Below are 23,449 nucleotides of genomic sequence, written 5' to 3'. Positions count from 1 at the left end.
ATGAGCCGGTTTTATGGGGTTGAGTTAGGCTTAAAGTCCACTTCTTAATATGGTATCAGAGACATTTCAAGCCTATCCTAGCGAGTGTTTGTGTTGGGCCTATCGTGCCACCCGCTATCGGGTCGCTATCGGACCACCCATAATATATAGTCCCACGCACGAGTTAGCAGTCTCGACGTGACGGGGGTGTGTTGGAGATCCCACATCGACTAGAGATTAGAGCCTTTCATTGTATATAAGTGGGTGCAAACCTCAACCTCATGAGTCGGTTTTATGGGGTTGAGTTAGGCTTAAAGTCCACTTCGTAATATGGTATCAGAGCCAATTCGAGCCTATCCTAGCGAGTGTTTGTTGGGTTTACCAGGCCACCCGCTATCGGGCCGTTATCGGACTACCCATAATATGTTATCCCACGCACGAGCTGTCATTCTCGGCGTGAGGGGGGGTGTTGGTGATCCCACATCGACTAGAGATGAGGACAATTCATTGTATATAAGTGGGTGCAAACCTCACCCCCATGAGCCGGTTTTATGGGGTTGAGTTAGGCTTAAAGTCTAATTCTTAATAAAGATCAAACTTGCCAGCCCTCTACTATTAGTATCCATGTTGATTATGATCCTATTGGTTTGGGTGAAACTATAGATGAATCTCTGGATGAAGCTCATTTTAGTTTGCCGGCCTTTTGCAAGAGAGAACGACTACAAACTAGTACCTTTGATGCTACTCAAGTGAAAGTTACTGGTAGATTAGGTGAATTTCTTGCATGCAAATACTTCAAAGTTGGTAAGACTAGACTTCCATATGATTTAGTCATTGGGGGAAGATAACAATGAAGAGTTCATAGAAGTCAAAACAACCAGATCTCCAAAAAAAATATTGGTTCAACATATCTCTGAGAGACTGCTAGTTTCCAAACGATAGAAGCAAATCTTATATCATTGCATTTGTTGCATTGATGGGAAATAATGTTGCAATTGGTTGATATGATGCCATGACAGCAGAAGTTGTCGTTCTCTATTGTCGCATAGCCTCCGTTCTTGTATTATATATTGGGTGGATAAACTTGGTGAACCCAATATTAATGACTTGCAAATTCATATTGTGGGAAATCTCACGTTGACTAGAAATAAGGACATTTCATAATATATAAATGGGTGCAAACCTCACTTTATAAGCAGGTTTTATAAAATTGAGTTAGGCTTGAGGTATACTTCTTAATATGGTATCAGAGTCATTTAGAGTCTATCCTAGCGAGAGTTTGTTGGGCTAATCAGGTCACCCGTTATCGGATTGTTATCGAACCACTCATTATATAGTCTCACACATGAGTTGGCAGCATCGGCGTGAGGGGGGTGTATTGAAGATCCCACATCGACTACAGATAAGAACATTTCATAGTTTAGAAGTGGGTGCAAACATCTCCTTATAAGTCGGTTTTATAAGGTTGAGTTAGGCTTAAAATCCATTTCTTAATACATTACATATCATCTGCATTGTGGCTTGCTAGAGAGATTCAATTGGATATCCCTTAACACGATATGTTCACTCGAGTTGTACACAAGATTTTGCTGCTACATGGATATGTTTCATTCTATTCATGGAGGATTCCTAAGGCAACAGTGTGGGAATACAACAGAAGAATTTTTGCATCTTTTCATATTCCAAGATTCAGTTTCATTCAGGTCTTTTATATTTTCAAAGAATTTCCGTGCAGCTTCAGCTATTTGTATGTGTGTGTATCTAACATTTATGCCACTAACGTGTATGCCATTAACATTTATGTATAATTTTCGGAAGCTCAAGGTCCATGCCGCCAAACATGTAAATACAAACTTGTTTCCATTTTGTTTGTAACATGATAGCCCAAATTTGTTTTCAATGATTTACCTAATTTTTTAGATATGCAATAAAACTGAATTGTCTTGTGGCCTCAATTGTCTTGTGATGTGACAAAGGTCAAGTGGGTCATGTCAATCAAATCATAACACTTGAATTGCTACTCTCTTAAGTAGAAAGAGTTGAACCCTAGCTATCAGCTATAACTTTTGGTCTAGTAGTATGTCGTTGATACAAAAATTGGTATCAAGTTTCTTCAGCTTATAACTTTAACTTTCAAACCCAAAGAAATGTTGCGGGTGTATAAAATTTTATTGTCCCATAGTTTGGTGAGGTTTGGATTTGTTGAGAAATTATGTCCAACCCCAAATTAGGAATGTCAAATATTTTCCTATTTGTTGAGAGTTTGGTGACATCAAATTGGTTCTAGAATAACTCAATCCTCAAATAATGATCAATTTATTCTAGAAACAAAAACTCCTGAGTGTGTTGATCTAAAAATTATCACTCAATGCACAAATTATAGAATAATAATCATTTAAGAAAAATGATCTTTAAAAATACTTTTAAAATATGGAGTTTAGATTTAGTCATTCAAAATTCCTAAACTAGCCGATGTTTACGTTCTTTCAAGAGAAAGTAACATACCAAAAGAAATAATAACTCAATGCTAAATGAAGAGGCAGTATTTCACACAGCATTCTTCAAAAAAACATACCTTCAACCTTGACTTCATCATTACTTTGGCTCAAGTTGGAAGCCTTCTTAATTGTACTTGAGTAAGATTTGCCACATGCTGAACCCATATCATGCATACAAGTTATACCCAATAAAAATTTCAGTACAAAAATGATGAAAACAGACTTTTCTCACACCATATGTTAGTACCTGAGGTTAACCTGGAGATTGCTTGATTATTGATTTCTTCCTTCTTTGTTTCTTCATAGCTGAGATGTTACGCCAAAGAATTAGCAGATTCATAAATGATTGATTCAAATAATCACAGTTAAAGGGTGAATTGTACCTTACTACATCAGAGAAGGGAGCTTCTTCTTTCAGCATAAGCTCAGCAGTTGGAGAAAATTCTGCAGGAATAACATGTAATGGGTTTTAAAATGTAGAACAATAATAGGAACTTGGGTATTTTGGGTGTGTTTATGTCCCACATTGAGTATATGAGATGCTCAGTGGAGTATTTAAGTATTTGATTCTCTTCCTCAACTACTAGCTTTTAAGGGTGGTGGATTCCCCAAGTGCTAGGATGTTAGTAAAAGAACTTAATTTTCAAAAATTACCAAACACATGTAATGGGCATTACTACAAAGAAAAAGAGAGAAATCTCTTTTGAAGGTTTCCCCTTCACAAAAGGTTCCTCCTCCTGCTCCTCCTATTTAAGCTAAGTCCTTTCCAACTAAAATCATGGAACTAGTTGTATATGTTCAGAACAGAGAAACAAAGAAGGCATATGATCAATTTCGTGTGTTTAGATCTCAACTGAGCTAGTTAATTTATAGGGGAGAAAACCTAATTATAGTATTCAGTTATCCCATTTTAGGCTAATAATATATATACAGAATCATCTAATTGATCCTAATATCATCAGGTACTATATCTGTAGGATTCTAACATATTTACAAGATTCTAAATGAATACATGTTTGTAATTGCACTTCTATTAATTAGATTTAAACTTTAGATAATATATTATATGTACTTGTAATTATCAAAAAGTGTTTTCTTCTCCTCTATTATGAATTTTAGCCTGCTGCCACAGGTTGCTCTGCTATCTTTTATGGCAGCATACTCATTGCTCCCTTTTTGATATGTGTGTGTATAACATAATATATAATATACAGTTGGGTGACAAAGTGAGCAACTCAGACTCGTCATCTGAATATCTCATGTTGGAATCAAAACAAGTACAATTCCCATTCTGCTCTCTATTTCCGTCCACCGCTCTCCATCAGAACCTGCTGCCATTGGCCATCCCTGTCTGCCACCACTGATGTCCACCACCAACACCAGCCATTAATTTTTTTCCACCAATTATTTTCCAGTAAACTCACAGTTAGGTGTTATCTTTTTTCGGTCATTGATGAGCAGGAGTCTTCACTCTTCTCCTTTGGTCCTTTGTTTAAAGGTGACTTTTTTTTTACAATTTTCGTGACCAAGAAACATGTCTTCACTCTTCTCCTTTGGTCCAATTCTGTCTATTTCTATAACACCTAACATTACTATTGAAAACTCAAAGGAAAGAACTACTTGTCATGGTCCGCATCAATAATGCTTTGGTTTCTTGGTCAAGGACACTACGACAACCTAGAGAAAGAGGTAAGTGAAACATTATCTTATTGGAGATCCCACATCAACTAGAAATATGGCTAAATTATAGCATGGGTGCAAACCTCACCTTATTAAGCCAAATTTTTTAGGTTGAGTTACGCTTAAAGTCCAGTTTCTAAGAAATCTATGATAAAGCTCAGAGCCTGAAACCCAATTATAGTCCTCCATATCCAAATCAGAAGTTTATAATTGAATTTAAAGAACCAAATCTTGGATGCTATGCTTTCACATCTTATTTGTTGCCAACTTAGTTGTGGTTATCTTTTTAGAGTTGTTTGGAGTGCACCAATTCTTGTCTCACTACCACAATCTCAATCGCCATTGTCGCCAACAGAGTATCCATTCTAACTAGCAACCACACCAAGTTGTGCACCGCCACCTAGAGTCACACCGCACTGAAGCAGCCATGAGCGTCTGCACGCAAGTTTCACGAGCCACTGTTTGTCAGCATCCGAGTTGCCTATAGGTGACAGTTTCAAATCTATTTAGACCTTTTGCCTCAATTTTTGTATCTCCTTCGAAGGAGTATTGTTCACATTTCCTTTTTTATTTGTTGGTTTCTAACCTGTTTGGTAATTAAAAAAAGGAATTTCTTGGCATAGCAACCAATTCCTTATCCACTACAATTTCTCCATCAAGTAATGTCAATCTTCTGCACTTGCCCAAAGATAATCGTCTCAACATTTGAAACTACCTTCAATGGGCTCATATCATCCAAGACACATTGAAGGGAATACATAGGCTTAATCATATTGAAAGGGAGGTTGTATCTTAGGATAATCCTAATCCTAATTTTCACATTTGAGACAATTATAGCTCACGTATCATAAAGTTCCTTTGGGGCCATGACTATACATATCAATCGAAAATACATGTTCTACTCAAGTGCACAAGAAATTTGAGAATATCTTGGAAATACTTACTCTATGAAATAGGATATCTCTACTTGCTATGAGTTAGAAAGTAAGATATTTGGTGCAAAACAGGTGATACAATCCAAGTAGCCAAGAAGATGACCAAGGACTCGAGACAATTTACACTGTGAGTAGTCATCTCAGCAATCAAGTCAAGACCCCACCAAAGATCAGACGGACCTTACCAAAAGAAGAATTGGGCATAGACCAGAATACCAAATGTTCTTTCTTCTGGTCTTTTTAAAAGACAAAAACATGTTTGTAAATAAATGAGCTCACTTTGGGGGTCCAAATAGCAAAATACGCTAGAGTAGGTTCACATAGCATAAAAGGGAGTGTACTTAGCGAAATGGGTTTGTACCAAGCCCACTTTTTCAAGACAAGGCACCTAGACTTAGGGTTTTTAACCTACCTTCTAGAAGCTTTGCCTAAAGGTGCAGTTTTGACCATGGTCAACACCCTAGGTAGCCCCTCTCCCTTGCCATTTCTACCCTTCACCCATCTTGCCCACCAAGGCACCCCATCCTATAAATAGGGTGTCTTGCGTCATGTATTTTCAACTTGAAATTGGAAGTAAAGAAACTCTGCTTGAGTGAATTTGTGAGTCTGAGTACTCTGAGTTATTTGGGTTTTATCTGGGTGGGTAAATCCCAAGTGGCAGCGCTGGGTCTTATCTTGGGTGGGTAATATCTCAAGTGACGGCTCTTGCATCACTCATCTTGGAGACCATCTACTCCAAGTGGCGTGACTTCCTTTCTCCCATAAGTTCTCTTCATCTCTTCACCTTTTCAATTCCTTTTTGCGCCTTCCATTCCCCTTCCTCTATATTCCTTCATGTTGTCTTTAAATTGTTGGTTCTCTTTAATTGTTCCTTATCTCTAATTCCGCTGCATCATTTGTCACCTTATAATTGTCTTTTCTTTTTGCCCTTTTGAAGTGAACCTTCACACTTACTTAACCACTTGATTAAGTTCGTGTCCAATGAGAATGTTCTTAGGGTTCTCACCTTAAATTGCTAATTCAAAAATCTCAAATAAAGAGCAACCAATAAAATGTGCAATCCTAAAATCAACTCACATCAACAAGAAATTCTCTCTATTGCAGAGTATTATGGAATCCTAATGGGTCTGTGGATTGAACTAAACCAATATCAAAATTTGACATTTGAAAATTGTAATAACGCTTATCCTAGTGAGTTTTATGGGCCCACTGGTCCAGAAGCTTCTCAAGCTCAAGCATTTACTTTTCTAGTTAGAGACCAACGTCTTGGAGCTAATGTAGGATCTGCTCAAGGACCTACAGGTTTAGGTAAATATCTAATGTGTTCCCCGACTGGCGAAGTTATTCTTTTGCTCAAGTTATTGAACGATCTCAAGATTTTAAGTTCTTCTCAAGATTCGCAGGGCCATTTTATGAGGGAATTGCCTTGCTTTCTAGAAAGGCACTCACTTAAGAACATTGGTGCTCCTATTGTAAGAAACTTGGGCACACTAAAGAAAATTGCTTAGAGCTACATGGAAAGGAGAAGGGCCCAATCGCTTAATGAAATTGAAGGGTCAATCCTCAAAAAGGCAAATCAATAAATTTTTTATTCTAAAAGTATTGGCAAGGCTTTTTCAACTACAATGTAGAGAGAATACCTACCCTTCAAGCTGAAACTGAACACCTAAACACTCTCATGGATTCTCTCAATAAGCCTTCTTCCAGTACTTGCTCTCTAACCATGACTAGTAAGGACTCCAACTCTTCTTTTATTGTTTCTAACACTGCATGTGAGGATTCTTAAGATTGTTGGTGCTCTTTCAATGTTTTTAAAACACTAATCTCAAAATCACAAGACCTGACATTTCTTTTGCAGTAGGTTTTGTTAGTCAATTTATGCAAGCTCCCCATATTGATAAACAGAATGTTGTGATTGGTATTCTAATTTATATTAAGAGAGTTATAGGCCCGCATATGTTATATGAAAAAGAAATACCCAAATCTTTGGGGGTATAGTGAGGTTGATTGGGCAAGATGTCCTATAAATAGGAGATCTACTACTAGGAATTGTATACCCATTGGAGGTAATATTATCTCATGGAAGAGTAAGAAACAAATTGTTGTTGCACAATCTAATGCAAAAGCAAAGTATAGAATTATGAAAAATCATTAGTGAATTGATATGGATTAAACAACTTCTTCAAGAGTTAAGATTTTGTGTGACAACCATTCACATCACCTCTAAGTGTTCTGTGAAAGAACCAAACAAATAAAGATTGACTATTGTTTTATTCGAGAGAAGATTCTGGCCAAGGAAATTTCAACTAATTATGTCAACTTGAATGATCAACTTGCTTCAGCTTGAAGGGAAGTACTAGATTAAAACTTTAGATAATATATTATATGAACTTGTAATTGTAAAATGTTGTCTTCTCCCAATTATGAATTGTAGCACGTCGCCATCTGCACACACTATTTGCTTTGCTTTATTTTCTATCAATGTACTCATTGCTCCTTTCTACACACACATATATACTTGAGTGCCAAAGTGCTGTAAAAAAACAAAAACAAACTTGGGTGCCAAAGTGAGAAACTCAAACTTTCTTCTCAATATCTCTATTATATATTATATCTATGTGTTGCATAATTAGGAGATAATTATTCCATAATTAAGTGCAGATTTCATTCTCTATTTATTAGGACCGATTTGTTATCTTTAAGTGATTTGATTTGTATAGCTTTAATGACCTATTATTTCTTTCCTTAATTAGGTTGTAAACAATCTATAAATTGAGACTGTAATAACATTTGTAAAGTCATCTCAGAAATACATTTCATTTATTTTTTTCAACTTGGTATCAGAGCTCTCAATCTGGATGCTTCTGCAATTTTTATTTTTTTTTGGACAGCCTTCATTGCTGCAATTATTTTTTTAAGTAGCCTTCATTGCTACAATTATTTTTTTGGCCGTCTTCAATGATGCAACTATTTTTTTTCTCTCTCTACTAGCCACCACCTTGTACCGTTGACTACCATTGCCAACCGTTGACCACCGCCGCCGTAAACCGCTGCCAGAAAAAAATTTCGACAATTTTTTTTTGTGAACAAAACCAAATTTTGCCAATCTGCAAAAGCTTAGTTGATTTTGAGCTCTCATAGACTCCCTTAGTAAGACATCTAGCTATTGTTCCTTAACTATGAGTGGTAAGAGTTCTCATTTCTTATCCTTTAATGCTTCTAGTACTGAAAATATGTAGATTATAGACTTTGGTGCTACTGATCATATGACACCTCATTCCTCTTATTTTTCATCCTACACTACTTTATCTGTTAACCAACATATTACTGTTGCTAATGGTTCCAATACCCCCTGTGATAACATCCACCTTCAACCTTCCTTTCCTTTAAAAAATGTGTTTCATGTTCCCAAACTATCTAATAACCTCTTGTCTATTCAAAAGGTTACCCAAGATTTAAATTGTGTAGTGGTATTTTTTCATTCCTATTGTGTTTTTCAAGATCTTGCCACTGGGAAGACTATTGGAATTGTTAAAGAGCAAGGCGGATTATATTATTTACACCATGAAGAAAATAAAAAGTGTGCTAGACTACAACCACACACTTCTAATCTTCAAAAAGGCCCTGAATCTTGGTCATCCTCTCAGATATGGCTTCAACACAGACGTCTTGGTCATCCTCTATTTAGTACCCTAAAATCCTTATTTCCTGTTTTATTTACAAAAGTGTCTGCTGAGTCTTTTCATTGTGATGTTTGTTAGTTTGCTAAACACCATCGGACAACTTTTCTTCCCAAAGGTAATAAAAGTCTTAAACCTTTTGATCTTATTCACTCAGATGTATGGGGACCTTCACCTATTCCTAATATCTCGGGTGCAAAATGGTTTGTATCATTTATTGATGACTGTACTCAGGTTACCTGGATATTCCTCATGAAAGATAAGTCTGAAGTTTGTCACCTGTTTGTAAATTTTTACATAATGGTTCAAACACAATTTGAAAGTTCAATTAAGAGATTGTGTTTTGATAATGGAAGAGAATATGTGAACCAAAACCTTTCCAAGTTCCTTAAAGAAAATGGAGTTGTTCATGAATTAACTTGTGTGGACACTCCTTAACAAAATGGGGTTGCTGAAAGGAAAAATCGTCATCTCTTTGAGGTTACTAGAGCTTTACTTTTCCAAACGTATGTTCCTTGATCTTATTGGGGGGAGTTGTCTTGATTACTACTTATTTGATTAATAGATTACCCTCTCGGGTTCTCTAGAGGGTGTTACTCCTATTCAGCTTATGACCACATTCTATCCTTCTATTCCCATTTTAACTAGTATTCAAAATCGTGTCTTTGGTTGTCGTGCTTTTGTCCATGTTCATAGTCCTTATCGGGGGTAAGTTAGATCATCGGGCCATCAAATGTGTCTTCATCAGTTATGCCCCCAAAAAAACGGGTACAAATGTTATCACCCTCAATATCGTAAATTTTATGTTTCCAAGGATGTCACCCTCCATGAAACAGAGTCTTTCTTTCCTAGTTCTCAGCTTCAGGAGAGTATTCAAGAAGCTGAGGTCCTTGAGTTGTCACCTTTTCCTTTGTTGCAGGATTTCATTCTTAAGGAGAATGACAAAGACCCTGCGCCAGAATCATTACCAGAGAAGAATAATAAGGACAAATTTGTTGGGAAACAATATCAGCAAACAAGAACCCGTCCTGGTCTTATAACAACTTCAATTGTCCGAACTGGAGGTAAGAACTCATACGCGTGAGATTCTTGAGGACACCTTAAATCCTGTTTTTGAACCTAACCTAGATGATTTACCCATTGCCTTGAGAAAAGAAAAACGATCTTGTGCCAAATATCCTATATTCCAATTTGTGTCTACAAAAAAACTTTCTGTGCAACACCACCGAAGTTTTCTCTCAGCTATTGATTCTATTAGAATCCCTACATCAGTCCAAGAAACCTTAAAAGATGAGAACTGGATTCAAGCCATGAATGAAGAAATGAGTGCATTAGAAAGGAATGAGACTTGGGAGATTGTAGAGAGACAAAAAGATAAGAAGGCAGTGGGTTATAGGTAGATATACACAATTAAGTATAAGTCTGATGACACACTAGATCTGTATAAAGCAAGGTTGGTTGCACAAGGGTATACTCAAACCTATGGGATTGATTATGGGGAGACTTTTTGATATGATTCCAATAGCAAGATATAGATGATTCTTTGACATTTTATGGAATCAACTTGAGTTGGAGAATGAATAGGCACTTTTATAAATGGATCAATGTTCTATGTTTCAAGAACTCACCAAAACTTGCACCAAACACCAAACTCACATGGAAGACCCATTTCTTGCCAATTGAACCGATTAAAAGAGGTAAGAAAGCAAATGAACCGTTTACATTGCTTAGGAAATGAAATGCACCGAACAAATCAATAGGAAATGAAGAAGAACCAATTGAATCCAGCAAAAGAGAAGATGAAACGAACAAATCATGAGCTAAAGCAAAAGCACCGAATGAAATTGCTAGAAAAGAACCTAAGACATGTTTTAGAGTTCATATGAGCATGAAAATGAAAGGAGAAGATGGAGAAGAAAGAAGACTTATGTGGTTGAAGTTCTTGGTTGATGAACACGCCACTTGAAGTATGAATGCTCCAAGATAAGTGTGAATTGTCGCCACTTGAGGGAACCAAGGCTCTCAAGATGAGACTAGGAAGAGGAGAAGACAAGTTCACACTACACTCAATCACCAATTTGGGAGAGTTTTGATACTACAAATTCCAATTCTGAATTATGAAGGACCCAAGCCCTCCTTTTATAGGAGCAAGGGCCGGTCATGAGCTACAATAGCTTGTACCCTAAGCTACTCAAGAGTCTCCTAAGCTAACGCCTCTCCTAAGCTAATGCCTAAGCTTCTAGAATTTTCTAAGCTAAAGCCTAAAGATGCTTTACAAAAGAGATATCTAATGTTTCCCTCTAAGCACCTTCCTAAAGACTATGTATTTAAACATTATACAAGAGACACTATAAAAAGAGAAAACAATCTACCACTACTTCCTAATTCCTTAAACTTGCTCCTTGTAAGCCTATAAGGTAAGCTAATGACTTCTTGAGCTTCTTCAACTTCGGCCTCTACCTCCTCTTGTCCTTGATCTTTGGCCTATATTTCTTCTTGATCTTGATCTCCATCACTTTTGCTTTAGTGGCAAAAATGAATATAATTAAGATTATTCTCTCCCTGGCAGCGCATTTTGATTGGGAGATGCATCAATTTGATGTTAAAAATGCCTTCTTGTATGTTAGCTTGGAAGAAGAAGTATACATAGAGATTCCACCTAGTTATGGTGCTATTAATGAAGGGAATAAGGTGTAGAAACTTAAGAACACCCTATATGGTCTTAAACAATCACCTTGTGTTTGGTTTGGAAGGTTTACTCAAGCTATGGTACCTTTGGGGTACTGACAAAGCCAACGTGACCATACTCTGTTTATAAAACATTCTCAAAATGGTAAACTTACTCTACTTTTGGTCTATGTAGATGATATGATTATTACAGGTGATGATGAAATTGAAAAACAAACTTTGAGGGAGAGACTGACTGCTAAATTTGAGATGAAGGATCTTGGAAAGTTGAAGTACTTCCTTGGGATAGAGGTTGCTTACTCTAGACAGGGCATCTTTATTTCTCAAAGAAAATACATCCTTGATCTTCTCAAAGATACTGGTAAGTTGGGTTGCAAGACCACTGAAGTGCCAATAGAGCAAAATCATAGGATTGGGAATGATGAGGAAAATCCAAAGGTGGAGAAAACACAATATCAAAGACTTGTGGGAAAACTCATTTATCTATCACACACTAGGCCAGACATAGCTTATGTAGTTAGTGTGGTTAGCCAATTCATGCATGATCCAAGAGAAATACACTTGCAAGCAGTAAATAGAATTATTCAATACTTAAAAGCCTCTCCAGGGAAAGGATTGCTATTCAAAAAAGGGGAAAACATATCCATGAAAATATATACCGATGTTGACTATGCAGGATCAATTGTTGATAGGAGATCCACCACAAGATATTGCAAGTTCCTGGGTGGAAATCTAGTGACATGGAGGAGCAAGAAACAAAATGTAGTTGCAAGATCAAGTGCATAAGCAGAATTTAGAGTCAAGGCTCAAGGAGTTTGTGAACTATTGTGGATGAAGATCATACTCGATGACCTCAAAATAAAATATGAAGCTCGTATGGGTTTGGTGTGTGATAATAAGTCCGTCATCAGTATTGCACACAATCCAGTTCAACATGACCGAACAAAGCACGTAGAGATAGACCGACATTTCATTAAGGAGAAGTTGGATAATGGTCTTATAGCTACCGAGTACATCCCTTCAAGACTTCAATTAGCATATATGTTTACTAAGGGACTTCCCACAAAACAGTTCAAAGATCTTACTTGCAAGTTGGGAATGATAGATATACATTCACCAACTTGAGAGGGAGTGTTGCATAATTAGGAGACAATTATTCCGTAATTAAGTGCAGATTTCATTCTCTATTTGTTAGGACATATTTGGTATCTTTTAGTGATTTAATTTGATTTGTATAGCTTTAATTACCTATTATTTCTTGCTTTCATTACCTATCATTTATTTCCTTAATTAGGTTGTAAACCGTCTATAAATTGAGACTGTAATCACATTTGTAAAGACAACTCAGAAATACATTTCATTTATTTCTTTCAACTCTATGACTTCCTAAATCCTATCAATTCAACTAGTTGGTTACATATTATGCATGTAAAGTCATGGAATGAAACAAACTAATCAAGTCTTGCATGCAAAATCTCCTAATGTTATGATTTTTAGTTCTTGAGAAACAAACCTTTTTTGGCTTCATGTACCTTAACCATGGCAAAGAGTTCGTCTCTGCTCTTTCCCATAACATGAGACAAATCCTGGGTGTGCATATGAACAATTATACTATGCATTCAAATGATGGTTGCATGTATTATATTAATGACATGGTTCTCAAATTGTCTTACAGGGAGAGGAAAACATGGTGAATTCATATATACAGCATTATAGTGGTCAATACATTGAGATTTGCTTTTTGTTCCAACATATTCTGCAACTTCATTCCCATTCCCGAATCCATACATCTCAATGGCCTATGAGAAAAATTCATTTAGAAACACAATTTTAGATAACATGTGATAAGTAATATAAAAAGACAAAAATCATTTAGGATACAATATTTAACATATAGCAAAAGAAAAAAAATAACACAGGAGTTTTCCCCGTACTAAAATCTCATACCTCTAAAAGTAACATCTCTTCATCTGCATTCCAATCTGGACATATAAGTGGAAAAGATAGATTATCCTGTACCAAAAAGAAAATGCTTTAAAACTTAAATTAATACGTCAATATACTAACATTGAACATGGATGCACATATGTTGGAACCTTCATACACAAGGAATTTTTATTACTTTTATCACAAGAATATTATTATGGTAGCATGCATATCAAGAAAGCTGAGAACTCCCATTCAGTTTTTATCATCTGGTAAGACCATAAAGTGAAGACAAAGGAAAGAAATATCATGTGCATTCAGAAAAATTATTCAAAGGAAAAAAATTGCTATCGTCATTTATGCAATAATGCAAAAAATTTACAAATAAAAGTTATCATCATTATGCAATTATGTCCCTGATTAAGTAACTATTCAACAAACTACTAACAATCTAGTTTGTCAAGCAACAAACTACTACCTTTCTTTTGATGAAAGAAAATTTTATTATAAGGAAAGACAAGCACCATACGGAAGGAAGAAGCTTTTGTGAATCATTCATAAGAGTCTATGTGATTGAATATTTGCTTAATAATGTGTTGGATGGAGAATTTTTAGAGTATAATTCATTTTTATAGAGAATTTGAATAGCTTTATGACAAAATATGTTGTTTGATAGAAAACTTTAAAGCTCAATATATATGAATTGTCTTATCGTAACAAAGCATTTGAAAATGAAACAATTTAAATTAAAAAAATCAAATTAATGTACTTTTATATTTCCTTGAAATTGTGAAATTCACTATCCAAACACACTTTAAGTGTTTTAACTTTTGTTGTGAGCAATAGATTAGCCTTTACCCACTGTAGTTAGTGATGTCAATTGCAGTTTGTTATCCTAGCTGTTTTTTGGTTCATCTTAGCTGTCTTAAAAACAGTTAATATAACTGTTAATTCTGTTACAAGCAGTTAATATAACGGTTAATTCTGTTACAAGCAGTTAATATAACAGTTAATTCTGTTACAAGCAGTTAGCATGTACAATATAGAGATTCAGAAAATAAACAACAGAAAAACACGTTAGCCTTTGAAAAAAAAATAATAGAGTATAATGGATTGTACATTAGCTAAGTGTTATAGCTTCTTATGTGAGCAATAGATTAGTCTCTGCCCTGCCAACTGTAGTTAGTTATGTCAGCTGCAGTTTCTTAACATAGCAGTCATTTCAGGTATTATAGTTGACTTTTCTGATATCATAACTGTCAACTCTGTTACTAGCAGTTACCATAACTGCTTCTAATCTCTGTACCATAAATACTTGTTGAGAGACTCAGAAAATCAATGACAGAAGAACTCTTTAATCTTTAGTTCTTAGTTTCTCTGATTTTACAATTCATAGCCAATATCTTAGAGAAAAAAATATGAAGATGCAAATTCTATGACAGTAGTAAATAAGAAAAGTAACAATGTGTAGAAGGCTTACCATAATCCGATACGGATGATTGCATTTGTGGGGTGTCACCTCAGCACCAACAGAGAAGCACTCTATGCAGAGGTCAAAATCTTGACACACAGCACACTTGATGCGAATCCTCCCCGAAATATCTTTGTTGCAATAATTACAGTGATAAAGAGATACCTTGCTATTAGCTATTCCTTGGCCTACCACATTTAGAAAAAAGTGTCAAAGAATACGCAAATGGACCTTTTGGAAAAGAGGGCAGCCATGAGATGTGATCATAACAAAATCACCTGTAGGTAAAGTTTCTGAATTTTCGGTGCTCAGAGCAGCCTTTTTTCTCTTTAATCTAAAAAAGAAAGCAACGAAAGAAACAACATTACAACAAAAATATGTAGCAGCTAGTAGGAAGCATTCAAGAAGAATTTCAATGTATCCATGGGCATGCCCACAAACAAAATCTACAACGAAATAAAATCATTCTAGTACCAAAAAAGATATACATTTATCTTTTATGTCAGGAAAAAAACTGACAATGTATAGAACTCCTAGTAGTGGCCTGAATCACACACAAAACAGAGAAAATTCTCTTTGATCAATAAAGATTGTATGTAGTCCCTGCAAACTCAAACCCTGATCCTGTACACCCAAATCCTCTCCATCACCAATTAAACAATGCACTGTTTATATTGTTAGAACACATGAAATGACACCTCCTCCTAAGTCCAGTGAATCAAGTCTCTGAAAAACTCGAAACCCTCGATTATTTTAAGTAGAGCATTGTACCTTAACGCTTGACTGAATTCACAGTAACAAAGTCCACACGTCAAAATTGAAACAAAAAAAAAACGCGAGTATAGCATTAAAGAGAGTTGAAAAGCACGTTCCATAGCACGACATTGTAAACCCTATCTTTGTAGATAATTTCCCTAGTCACCAAGCTCGATTAATTTCACAGTGAACAAGGTGGAAAGGCGAAAATGGAAAGAAAAACGCTTATAGTAATCGGAAAAGGAAAGCAACCTGAGGTTGGGGTCATCGTCGGCGGGGCCCGACGCCGACGCCGCACGGCAGCGACCCATTTCTTGACGCCACTTACTGCCGCTAAAAGGAACGGTCCTCCAATACGGAAGGAAATAGGTGAAAATTTGAAGAAAAGATTGAAAGAACAAAATGGACAAAGTAAAGAGTTAAACTACTATAACTAAAAAAACAGAATACAGAAGTCATTTTAATTTTTCTTTACTTTTTTTTTCCTCTCCTGTATATGGTCTCCTTTATGTGAAAGTGTAAGGGTGTAATTTTTTTCTAATAAAAAGGTTGGGTTTTTTATATATGAAAATTTGAGGAGGTGGATATATAAGAATTTGGGAAGAAAGTGTAAACAAGGTCATTCTCATTAGATTGTGATATATTAGGGTGGAAGTTGAAAAATTTAATTGAAAATTGTAAATGAAGTGAAGATTGTCAGATAGTTTTAAATTTCTTTTTAAATGTATAAAATATAAGATTATAAATTTATCTTTTGTCTTTTAAAATATGAGTTTTCTAGTACTATATTAAATAATTATTTTTAAATAAAATACTACTTATTTAATGAAAAATACTCATATGTAAAATTATGAAAATAATAAACTGTTATATAAAAATAAATAATTTAAAAGTTATAATAAGAAAATAATTTTATATTAAATAATATTATTATATTTATAATAATAATTATTATTATATAATTTGTTTATTATAAATAACTATATATGTTTGTGTTATATTAAAATTTTATTTTATTATTAATTTTATTAATTATTATTATTTTATTATATTATTAAATATTTGTGTTAGTTAAATTTATGTAATAATTAATATTTGTATTTAGATTATTTTAATATTATTTTATTTGTATTATATTGTGTTAAATATATTAACTATACAATGAAAAGAAAAAGAAAAAAAAAAGTAGTTTATCACTTTCAAGACAAAAGCGAGACTAAAATGAAAAAACACATTATGTAACTTTCAAGGTTCTTTATGTTTAAGGGAGAATTTGGAAAACATTGTTCAAGCTAATCCCTTTTTTTAGGATGGCAAAGTGGGGCAGGTCATGCTGGCTGGCCCGCGGCCCGCAAGTAAAAAACGCGGGGCAGGCTAACCTTTTCAACCCGCTAACCCGCGGCCCATGCGGGCCAGCAACGGGGCGGGACGGGCTGGCCCGCTAACCCGCAAGAAAAAAAAAATGTCATTATTTTAATGTGTGTAGATGACGGGAAAGATTATAATTATGAAAAAATGGATGAAATTTCTTCTAAGGCGACATCCAATGTTATTGAAATGGAAGAATGTCAATAATGTTTATGTTTAATGTTTTTTAATTAATGTTTATGTTTATGTTTTATGTTTTGGAATTAGGTATGTTTAATGTTTTGGAAGTGGAAGAATAGTGATATTTGATATTTATCTTAATGTTTAATTTTTTGATGTTTGACTATGTTTGAAAAGGAAGAAATTTTTTTTTTGGATTTGATAGTAACAAATATATAGGTTTAATTTGACAATTTTTTAAGAACAAAATGTAAAAAAAATAATATTTAATTTAAAAAAAAAACGCGGGCCAGCTCTTATGTGCGGGTCGGGAATTCTAACCCGCAATAACTTTGCGGGGTGGGCCAAGTGCGGGGCGGGCTGGCCCGCTTTGCCACCCCTACCTCTCTTCCTCTTCTACACACATCATTGGATATCACTCGATCTAAATGAAAGATATTAGTTAACTTTTGTACCGGACAGGAACTCGGAACTCGGTCCTCGGTCTTGGACCGGCTACTACTCGGTTCTCGGGGCAGAGGTCAGCTCGGCCATGGACTTAGAGTCAAGGTAGCGGTGTTGGGCCTGTTTGGTTAATGGGCCTAGTTTTCTTATGATGTGCTATGATTTAAATTCAAGTTGCATGTGTTTAAATATAAAATATAAAGAGATATTTTATAAAGATATAATATAAAATATAAAGAGATATTTTATTTATTTGCTGCACATAAAATATTTGTTGTTAACCCTAAAAATATAGGGAGGTGTATGTATAACAGAGTGTGGCCTGCAGTTTAGCACCTAAAGGTCATTGGTGCATGTGGCAGGTGATTTTCTGTTAGAGATATAAGATAATGTGCTTATTGTCAGTTAATATTTGCTTATCTCAAGTGCATTTGCTGCATGTGTGGTTATAAAAAGGGGTTGAAACCCTAGGTGAAGGTAGGATGTTTCTAACGCTTGGCTAACACTTTACTAAGCATTATATTAGATACTTCTTGTTTCTTATAAGTCCTGTACTGACTTGATCGTCGGAGTGCAATCGGACGTTAGGGCGCCCTCTGTCTCAACAGGAACAACATCCAGATATTAAGGAAAGCACGAGTTCTACCACGATACAGACGGAGTCCGAGCTCGCCTGCATAAGTCACCGGCGACCAAGTCAACTGGCAAGAACACACACAAATAATATGATTCCCTTCAAACCAACATAACCAACAAATTATAGTTAAAAGATAAAGATAAGAACTTATAGTATAAAAATTAGTTATTATTTTTTATTCTTTTCAAGCTTAAAATGTAAATAAAACATGATAATGAACTCATACATTCATGTTTACATACAGATTTTTTTCATATTATGATTCTCACACACATTCATACAATCAAGAAGGAATAGGCATTTACCTTGATCCATAAGTGATCTACTTGAACAATTACTTTATCTCCTTTGTCCCAATCTATGTCTTAGCAATTCCGTTCATGTCACACACTTTCGTGATGGTTAACAGTGAGACTACTATTATTTGCAGAAAGAGAACCCTATTGACCTTAATTCCCAATCTCCATCAGATGTAGGTTTTTCATTAGGTATCATTAGATATTTATTCTCATGTTAACCAACAAACCCTTTAATTCTATTATTATTATTAAATCATATTCGGGTATAAAACCCAAACTCTAAGTCATGTAAGTCACTTTATAATACTTTCATGATTTAATAATTACATAAATGCGCATTTAAAAGGCCTTACATAAATTGGTTCTATCATTAATCAAAATCAAGGATACAGAAAGAATAAGAGTCATGGCGGTTACATGTCATTTCAATCGACACATTTCCTTCCATGTACTACTATATCATCCTTTCTTCTTAATATGACTTTATAATGAGAAATCCATAATAGGTTCAAACATAATGTCATTTTCATCAATAACAACATAATTTGTTTTCCACAACATAATTTACATGCATATACATAAAGTAGAAAACATAAATTTCAGAAACTTTATTTATTCAATGAGCTCAGAGTGTCAAATAAGCATTAATAACAACATTCATCATTCATTGGTAGACATAATGCCATATTTACAACATGACCAGTAAATATTTTGGGCGGTAACCCTTTTGTTAAAGGGTCAGCAATCATAAGATCAGTGTTGATATGTTCTATTGACACTTTATGTTTCTGAACTTCTTCTTTAACGTCAAAATATTTCAATTTCATATGTTTAGCACCTTTGGAATACTTGTCGTTTTTAGAAAAGAAGACGGTTGCGGAGTTATCATAATAAATTCTCAGCGGCTTGGCAATACTGTCAACTATTCCAAGTCCTGAAACAAAATTCCGCAACCAATTAGCCTGAACTGTGGCCTCAAAGCATGCCATAAATTCAGCCTTCATGGTGGATGCAACAATGACTGTCTACTTCGCACTTTTCCATGAAATTGCTCCTCCGGCTAAAAGATACACATAACCAAATGTAGACTTTCGTGTATCCATGCAGCCAACAAATCTGAATTTGTATATCCAATCACCTCAAGATGATCAGATCTTTTATAAGTAAGCATGTGATCCTTCGTTCCTTTCAAGTATCTTAAAACTTTCTTTACAGCTTTCCAATGATCCAATCCTGGATTACTCTGGTATCTTCCAAGCATACCAACTGCAAAACTAATATCTGGTCGTGTACAAGTTTGAGCATACATTAAACTCCCAACAATGGATGCATAAGGTATATTATCCATCTGTTTCCGTTCCAAATCATTCTTTGGACATTGCATGAGACTAAATTTGTCTCCTTTCTGTATTGGAACATGAGATGTTGAACATTTATCCATTCTGAATCTCTCTAAAACTTTATTTATATATGTTTTATGAGACAAACCTAACAGTCCTTGTGATCTATCACGGAATATTTCTATTCCTATCACATAGTATGCATCACCCATATCTTTCATCTCAAAGTTATTAGAGAGAAACTTCTTAGTCTCACTTAATATACCAATATCATTAGTTGCAAGCAAGATATCATCAACATACAGAATCAAGAATATAAACTTGCTCCCACTGACCTTCAAGTATATACATCGATCAACGATGTTTTCCTTAAATCCAAAGGACACAATAATATCATTGAACTTAAGATACCATTGCCTAGAAGCCTGTTTAAGCCCGTATATGGATTTCTTAAGTTTACACACCATGTGTTCCTTTCCTTCTTCAATGAACCCCACTGGTTGGTCCATATAAACATCCTCTTCTAAGTCCCCATTCAAAAAGGCAGTTTTGACATCCATCTGATGCAACTCAAGATCATAATGAGCTACTAATGCCATGATAATTCTAAAGGAATCTTTCTTAGAAACAGGTGAAAATGTTTCCTTATAATCAATGTCATCCTTTTGAGTAAAACCTTTGGTAACAAGTCGGGCCTTGTAATGTTCAATATTGCCATGAGAGTCACGTTTAGTCTTAAAGACTCATTTACACCCGACTCTTTTGCATCCTTTTGGCAATTCTATAAGGTCTCGTACATCATTTTGTGCCATTGATTTAAGCTCATCTTTCATGGCATCTAACCACTTATCAGAATTATCATCATTGATGGCGTCTGAAAATGAAACCGGATCATTATCAATACCTAAGTCATTTTCTGACTCTTGTAGATAAACCACATAATCATTCGAAATAGCATACTTTTTTTCTCTTTAAGATCTTCTTAATACTATTTCTTGTGGTTGTTCTACTACAGGTTCATTGTTAACTTCATGTCATTAATTTGTTGTTTTTCTTCATCGTTGAGTGGTTCAACAACATTAGGAACAACAATACTTGAAGTTGAAGTACTAGTTAAAGGAACTTGTACTCTGACTTCCTTAATCTCCACATTTTGTGAAGTATCACTCCCACTGTTTTCACCATTTTCAATGAACCGTGCATTTCCATATTCAACAATTCTTGTGCTATGGGTAGGACAGTAAAACATATACCCTTTTGACTTTACTGGATAACCAATGAAATATCCACTGATTGTTCTTACATCCAATTTCTTTTCTTGCGGATTGTATATTCTAACTTCTGCCTAACATCCCCAAACATGCAGGTGTCTCAAAGTGGGTTTCCTTCCTGTCCATAATTCAAAAGGTGTCTTTTGAAATGCCTTACTAGGAATCATGTTCAACAAATACATGGCAGATTTTAAAGCATACATCCACAATGAAACATGTACAGTTGACTTACTTAACATGCTCATAACCATATCCATTAAGGTTCGATTACGCCTTTCTGAAACACCATTTTGTTGTGGTGTACCTGGCATTGTGTATTGAGCACAAATACCACGTCTCTCAAAGAACTTAACAAACAGACAAGGGTGTTGTCCACTTTCATCATACTTTCCATAATATTCACCACCTCTGTCTGACCTGACAATTTTCACCTTTCTGTCTAATTGCCTTTCCATTTCATTTATATAAACTTCCAAGGCATTCACTGCTTGCGATTTTTCATGCAGTAAATACACATAACCATAACGTGAAAAATCATCAATAGAGGTGATAAAATACCTTTCTTTATTGAAAGAACTTGCATCAAAAGGTCCACATACATCAATGTGTATAATTTCAAGAAGCTGAGTACTTCCTGTGGCTCATTTCTTTGTGTGTTTTGTTTGTTTGCCTTTAATACAATCCACACATACATTCAGATCAGTAAAATCCAAACTTGGAAGTATTTCATTCTTTACTAATCTTTCCATCCTTTCTTTGGAAATATGTCCCAAACGTTTGTGCCACAAGAAAGCAGAACATTCATTCACTAAACTACGTTTAGTGCCAACATTATGATGCGAGATCATAAGAGTTTCAGCATATAAATTATCAAGATTCAATCTATATAATCCATCATAAAGAGTACCAGATCCAATCAAATAGGTACGCTGATATAAACTGAAACAACCATTCCCAAATTTAAAAGAGTATCCGGCAACATCAAGTTTAGACAATGAAACTAAATTCCTAGATATACTAGGTACATAAAAAGTATCCATCAAGTCTAAATAAAATTCAGTGTCGAGGATTAAACGATAAGTCCCGACTAATTCCACTGGAACCTTCTCTCTATTTCCCATGAAGACAAACTTTTCATTTGGCTTTATGGTTCGGGTTAAAAGGAATCCCTGCATCATATTAGGAACATGAGTTGTGCATCCAGAATCAATCCACCAAGAATTATGTGGAACTTCAATTAAGTTTGATTTAAAACATACATAATAAGCATTATGCCTACCCTTCTTTTCGAATCAAACCTTACGTTTCAGACAATCCTTTTGGAAATGTCCAGCTTTCTTGCAGAAATGACATTTGTCATTCTTCTTCTGGAGCTTGGTAGATGACTCATTTATCTTCAGTGGTCCTTTACCCTTTTCATGTTTCTTGAAGAATTTCTTTCCAGCTCCCTGATTGTTCACATAATGTATGGAGTGGTTTCCTCGATTCTTCAATATAGTCTCTTCCTGAACTAACATGCTATGCAATTCATGCATATTCCACTTATCTTTCATAGTGTTATAGTTCATCTGGAAAGGACCATACTCAGACGGTAAAGAGTTCAAAATGAATTGTACGAGAAAATTATCATCCACTGCCATTCCTAGAGACTTGAGTCTTGCCGCAATATTAGTCATTTCAATGACATGTTTGATGGAAGAGGCCCAAGCACAAGCCCACATGCAAGCCCACCAAAGGGTAGATTTGGGCCAACCATAGAGTTATGGCCAAGAGGATCCAAGAAGACGTTCTTTTACATGTTCAAATGCCATAAACTCTAGTGTAGAGTAGACTTTAATTTCTTGTCAAAATTAGCATAGGAACTTTATTTGTAATTTTCTTAGAATTAATTTTGGCACCTAAAACACCAACCAAGTTAAACTTAGAGTTACTAAAAAAACCTCTAAATTTACCAAGGCCGGTCTAGAAAGCCCATGGAGGGGGTGAGCATAAAAACTAGACACACCCCTCCCCATGTGCTCATTTGTGCACCCATGTGCCATGTGCACCCATGTGCTTCACATTTACATTTCATTTGGCTAGCATTAGGGTTGCATTATGGTCCTCCTTAGCCTATAAAAGGAGGAGCCTACACCTTGTATTTTCAAGTTTATTGTGAGTAAAGTTATGCTGCCATTTTGTGCCAAGCTTTGCTTCTCCCTAGAATTCTAGGCTCTAAACTTCATCTCCTTCACTTCTCCTTGGGTTGGCCGAACCTCCCTAGCTTCATACACATCATGCACCTTCAAGATCAACAC

General features: G+C 35.2%; 2 protein-coding genes across 2 annotated transcripts in view; both read right to left on the bottom strand.

Annotated features, from left to right (window-relative positions):
- The window catches only part of LOC137827867 (transcriptional adapter ADA2a), a 36,968-nt gene extending 20,882 nt beyond the window's left edge, over window positions 1-16,086 (bottom strand). The window contains exons 1-9 of the mRNA XM_068634222.1: window positions 15,866-16,086; window positions 15,136-15,191; window positions 14,867-15,045; window positions 13,408-13,473; window positions 13,134-13,259; window positions 12,974-13,046; window positions 2,861-2,921; window positions 2,725-2,783; window positions 2,555-2,632 (exon numbers count right to left, since the gene is read on the bottom strand). Coding sequence (XP_068490323.1) covers window positions 2,555-2,632; window positions 2,725-2,783; window positions 2,861-2,921; window positions 12,974-13,046; window positions 13,134-13,259; window positions 13,408-13,473; window positions 14,867-15,045; window positions 15,136-15,191; window positions 15,866-15,924 — 757 coding nt within the window. The 5' untranslated portion in view covers window positions 15,925-16,086. The remainder of the gene's footprint in view (window positions 1-2,554; window positions 2,633-2,724; window positions 2,784-2,860; window positions 2,922-12,973; window positions 13,047-13,133; window positions 13,260-13,407; window positions 13,474-14,866; window positions 15,046-15,135; window positions 15,192-15,865) is intronic.
- A 3,480-nt stretch (window positions 16,087-19,566) lies between these two features.
- Window positions 19,567-22,828, bottom strand: LOC137829170 (uncharacterized). Its single transcript, XM_068635965.1, has 6 exons — window positions 22,451-22,828; window positions 21,845-22,321; window positions 21,385-21,499; window positions 20,679-20,755; window positions 20,035-20,576; window positions 19,567-19,657 (listed from the first exon to the last, which is right to left on the bottom strand). The coding sequence occupies exons 1-6, from the start codon at window positions 22,826-22,828 to the stop codon at window positions 19,567-19,569; spliced, it is 1,680 nt and encodes a 559-aa protein (XP_068492066.1).
- Window positions 22,829-23,449: the final 621 nt, after the last annotated feature.

This window comes from Phaseolus vulgaris, chromosome 7 (genome assembly GCF_000499845.2).
Source record: "Phaseolus vulgaris cultivar G19833 chromosome 7, P. vulgaris v2.0, whole genome shotgun sequence".
Classification (NCBI taxonomy): Eukaryota; Viridiplantae; Streptophyta; class Magnoliopsida; order Fabales; family Fabaceae; genus Phaseolus; species Phaseolus vulgaris.
The sequence above is the reverse complement of the archived record's forward strand: the minus strand, read 5'-3'. Positions and strand labels throughout refer to the sequence as shown.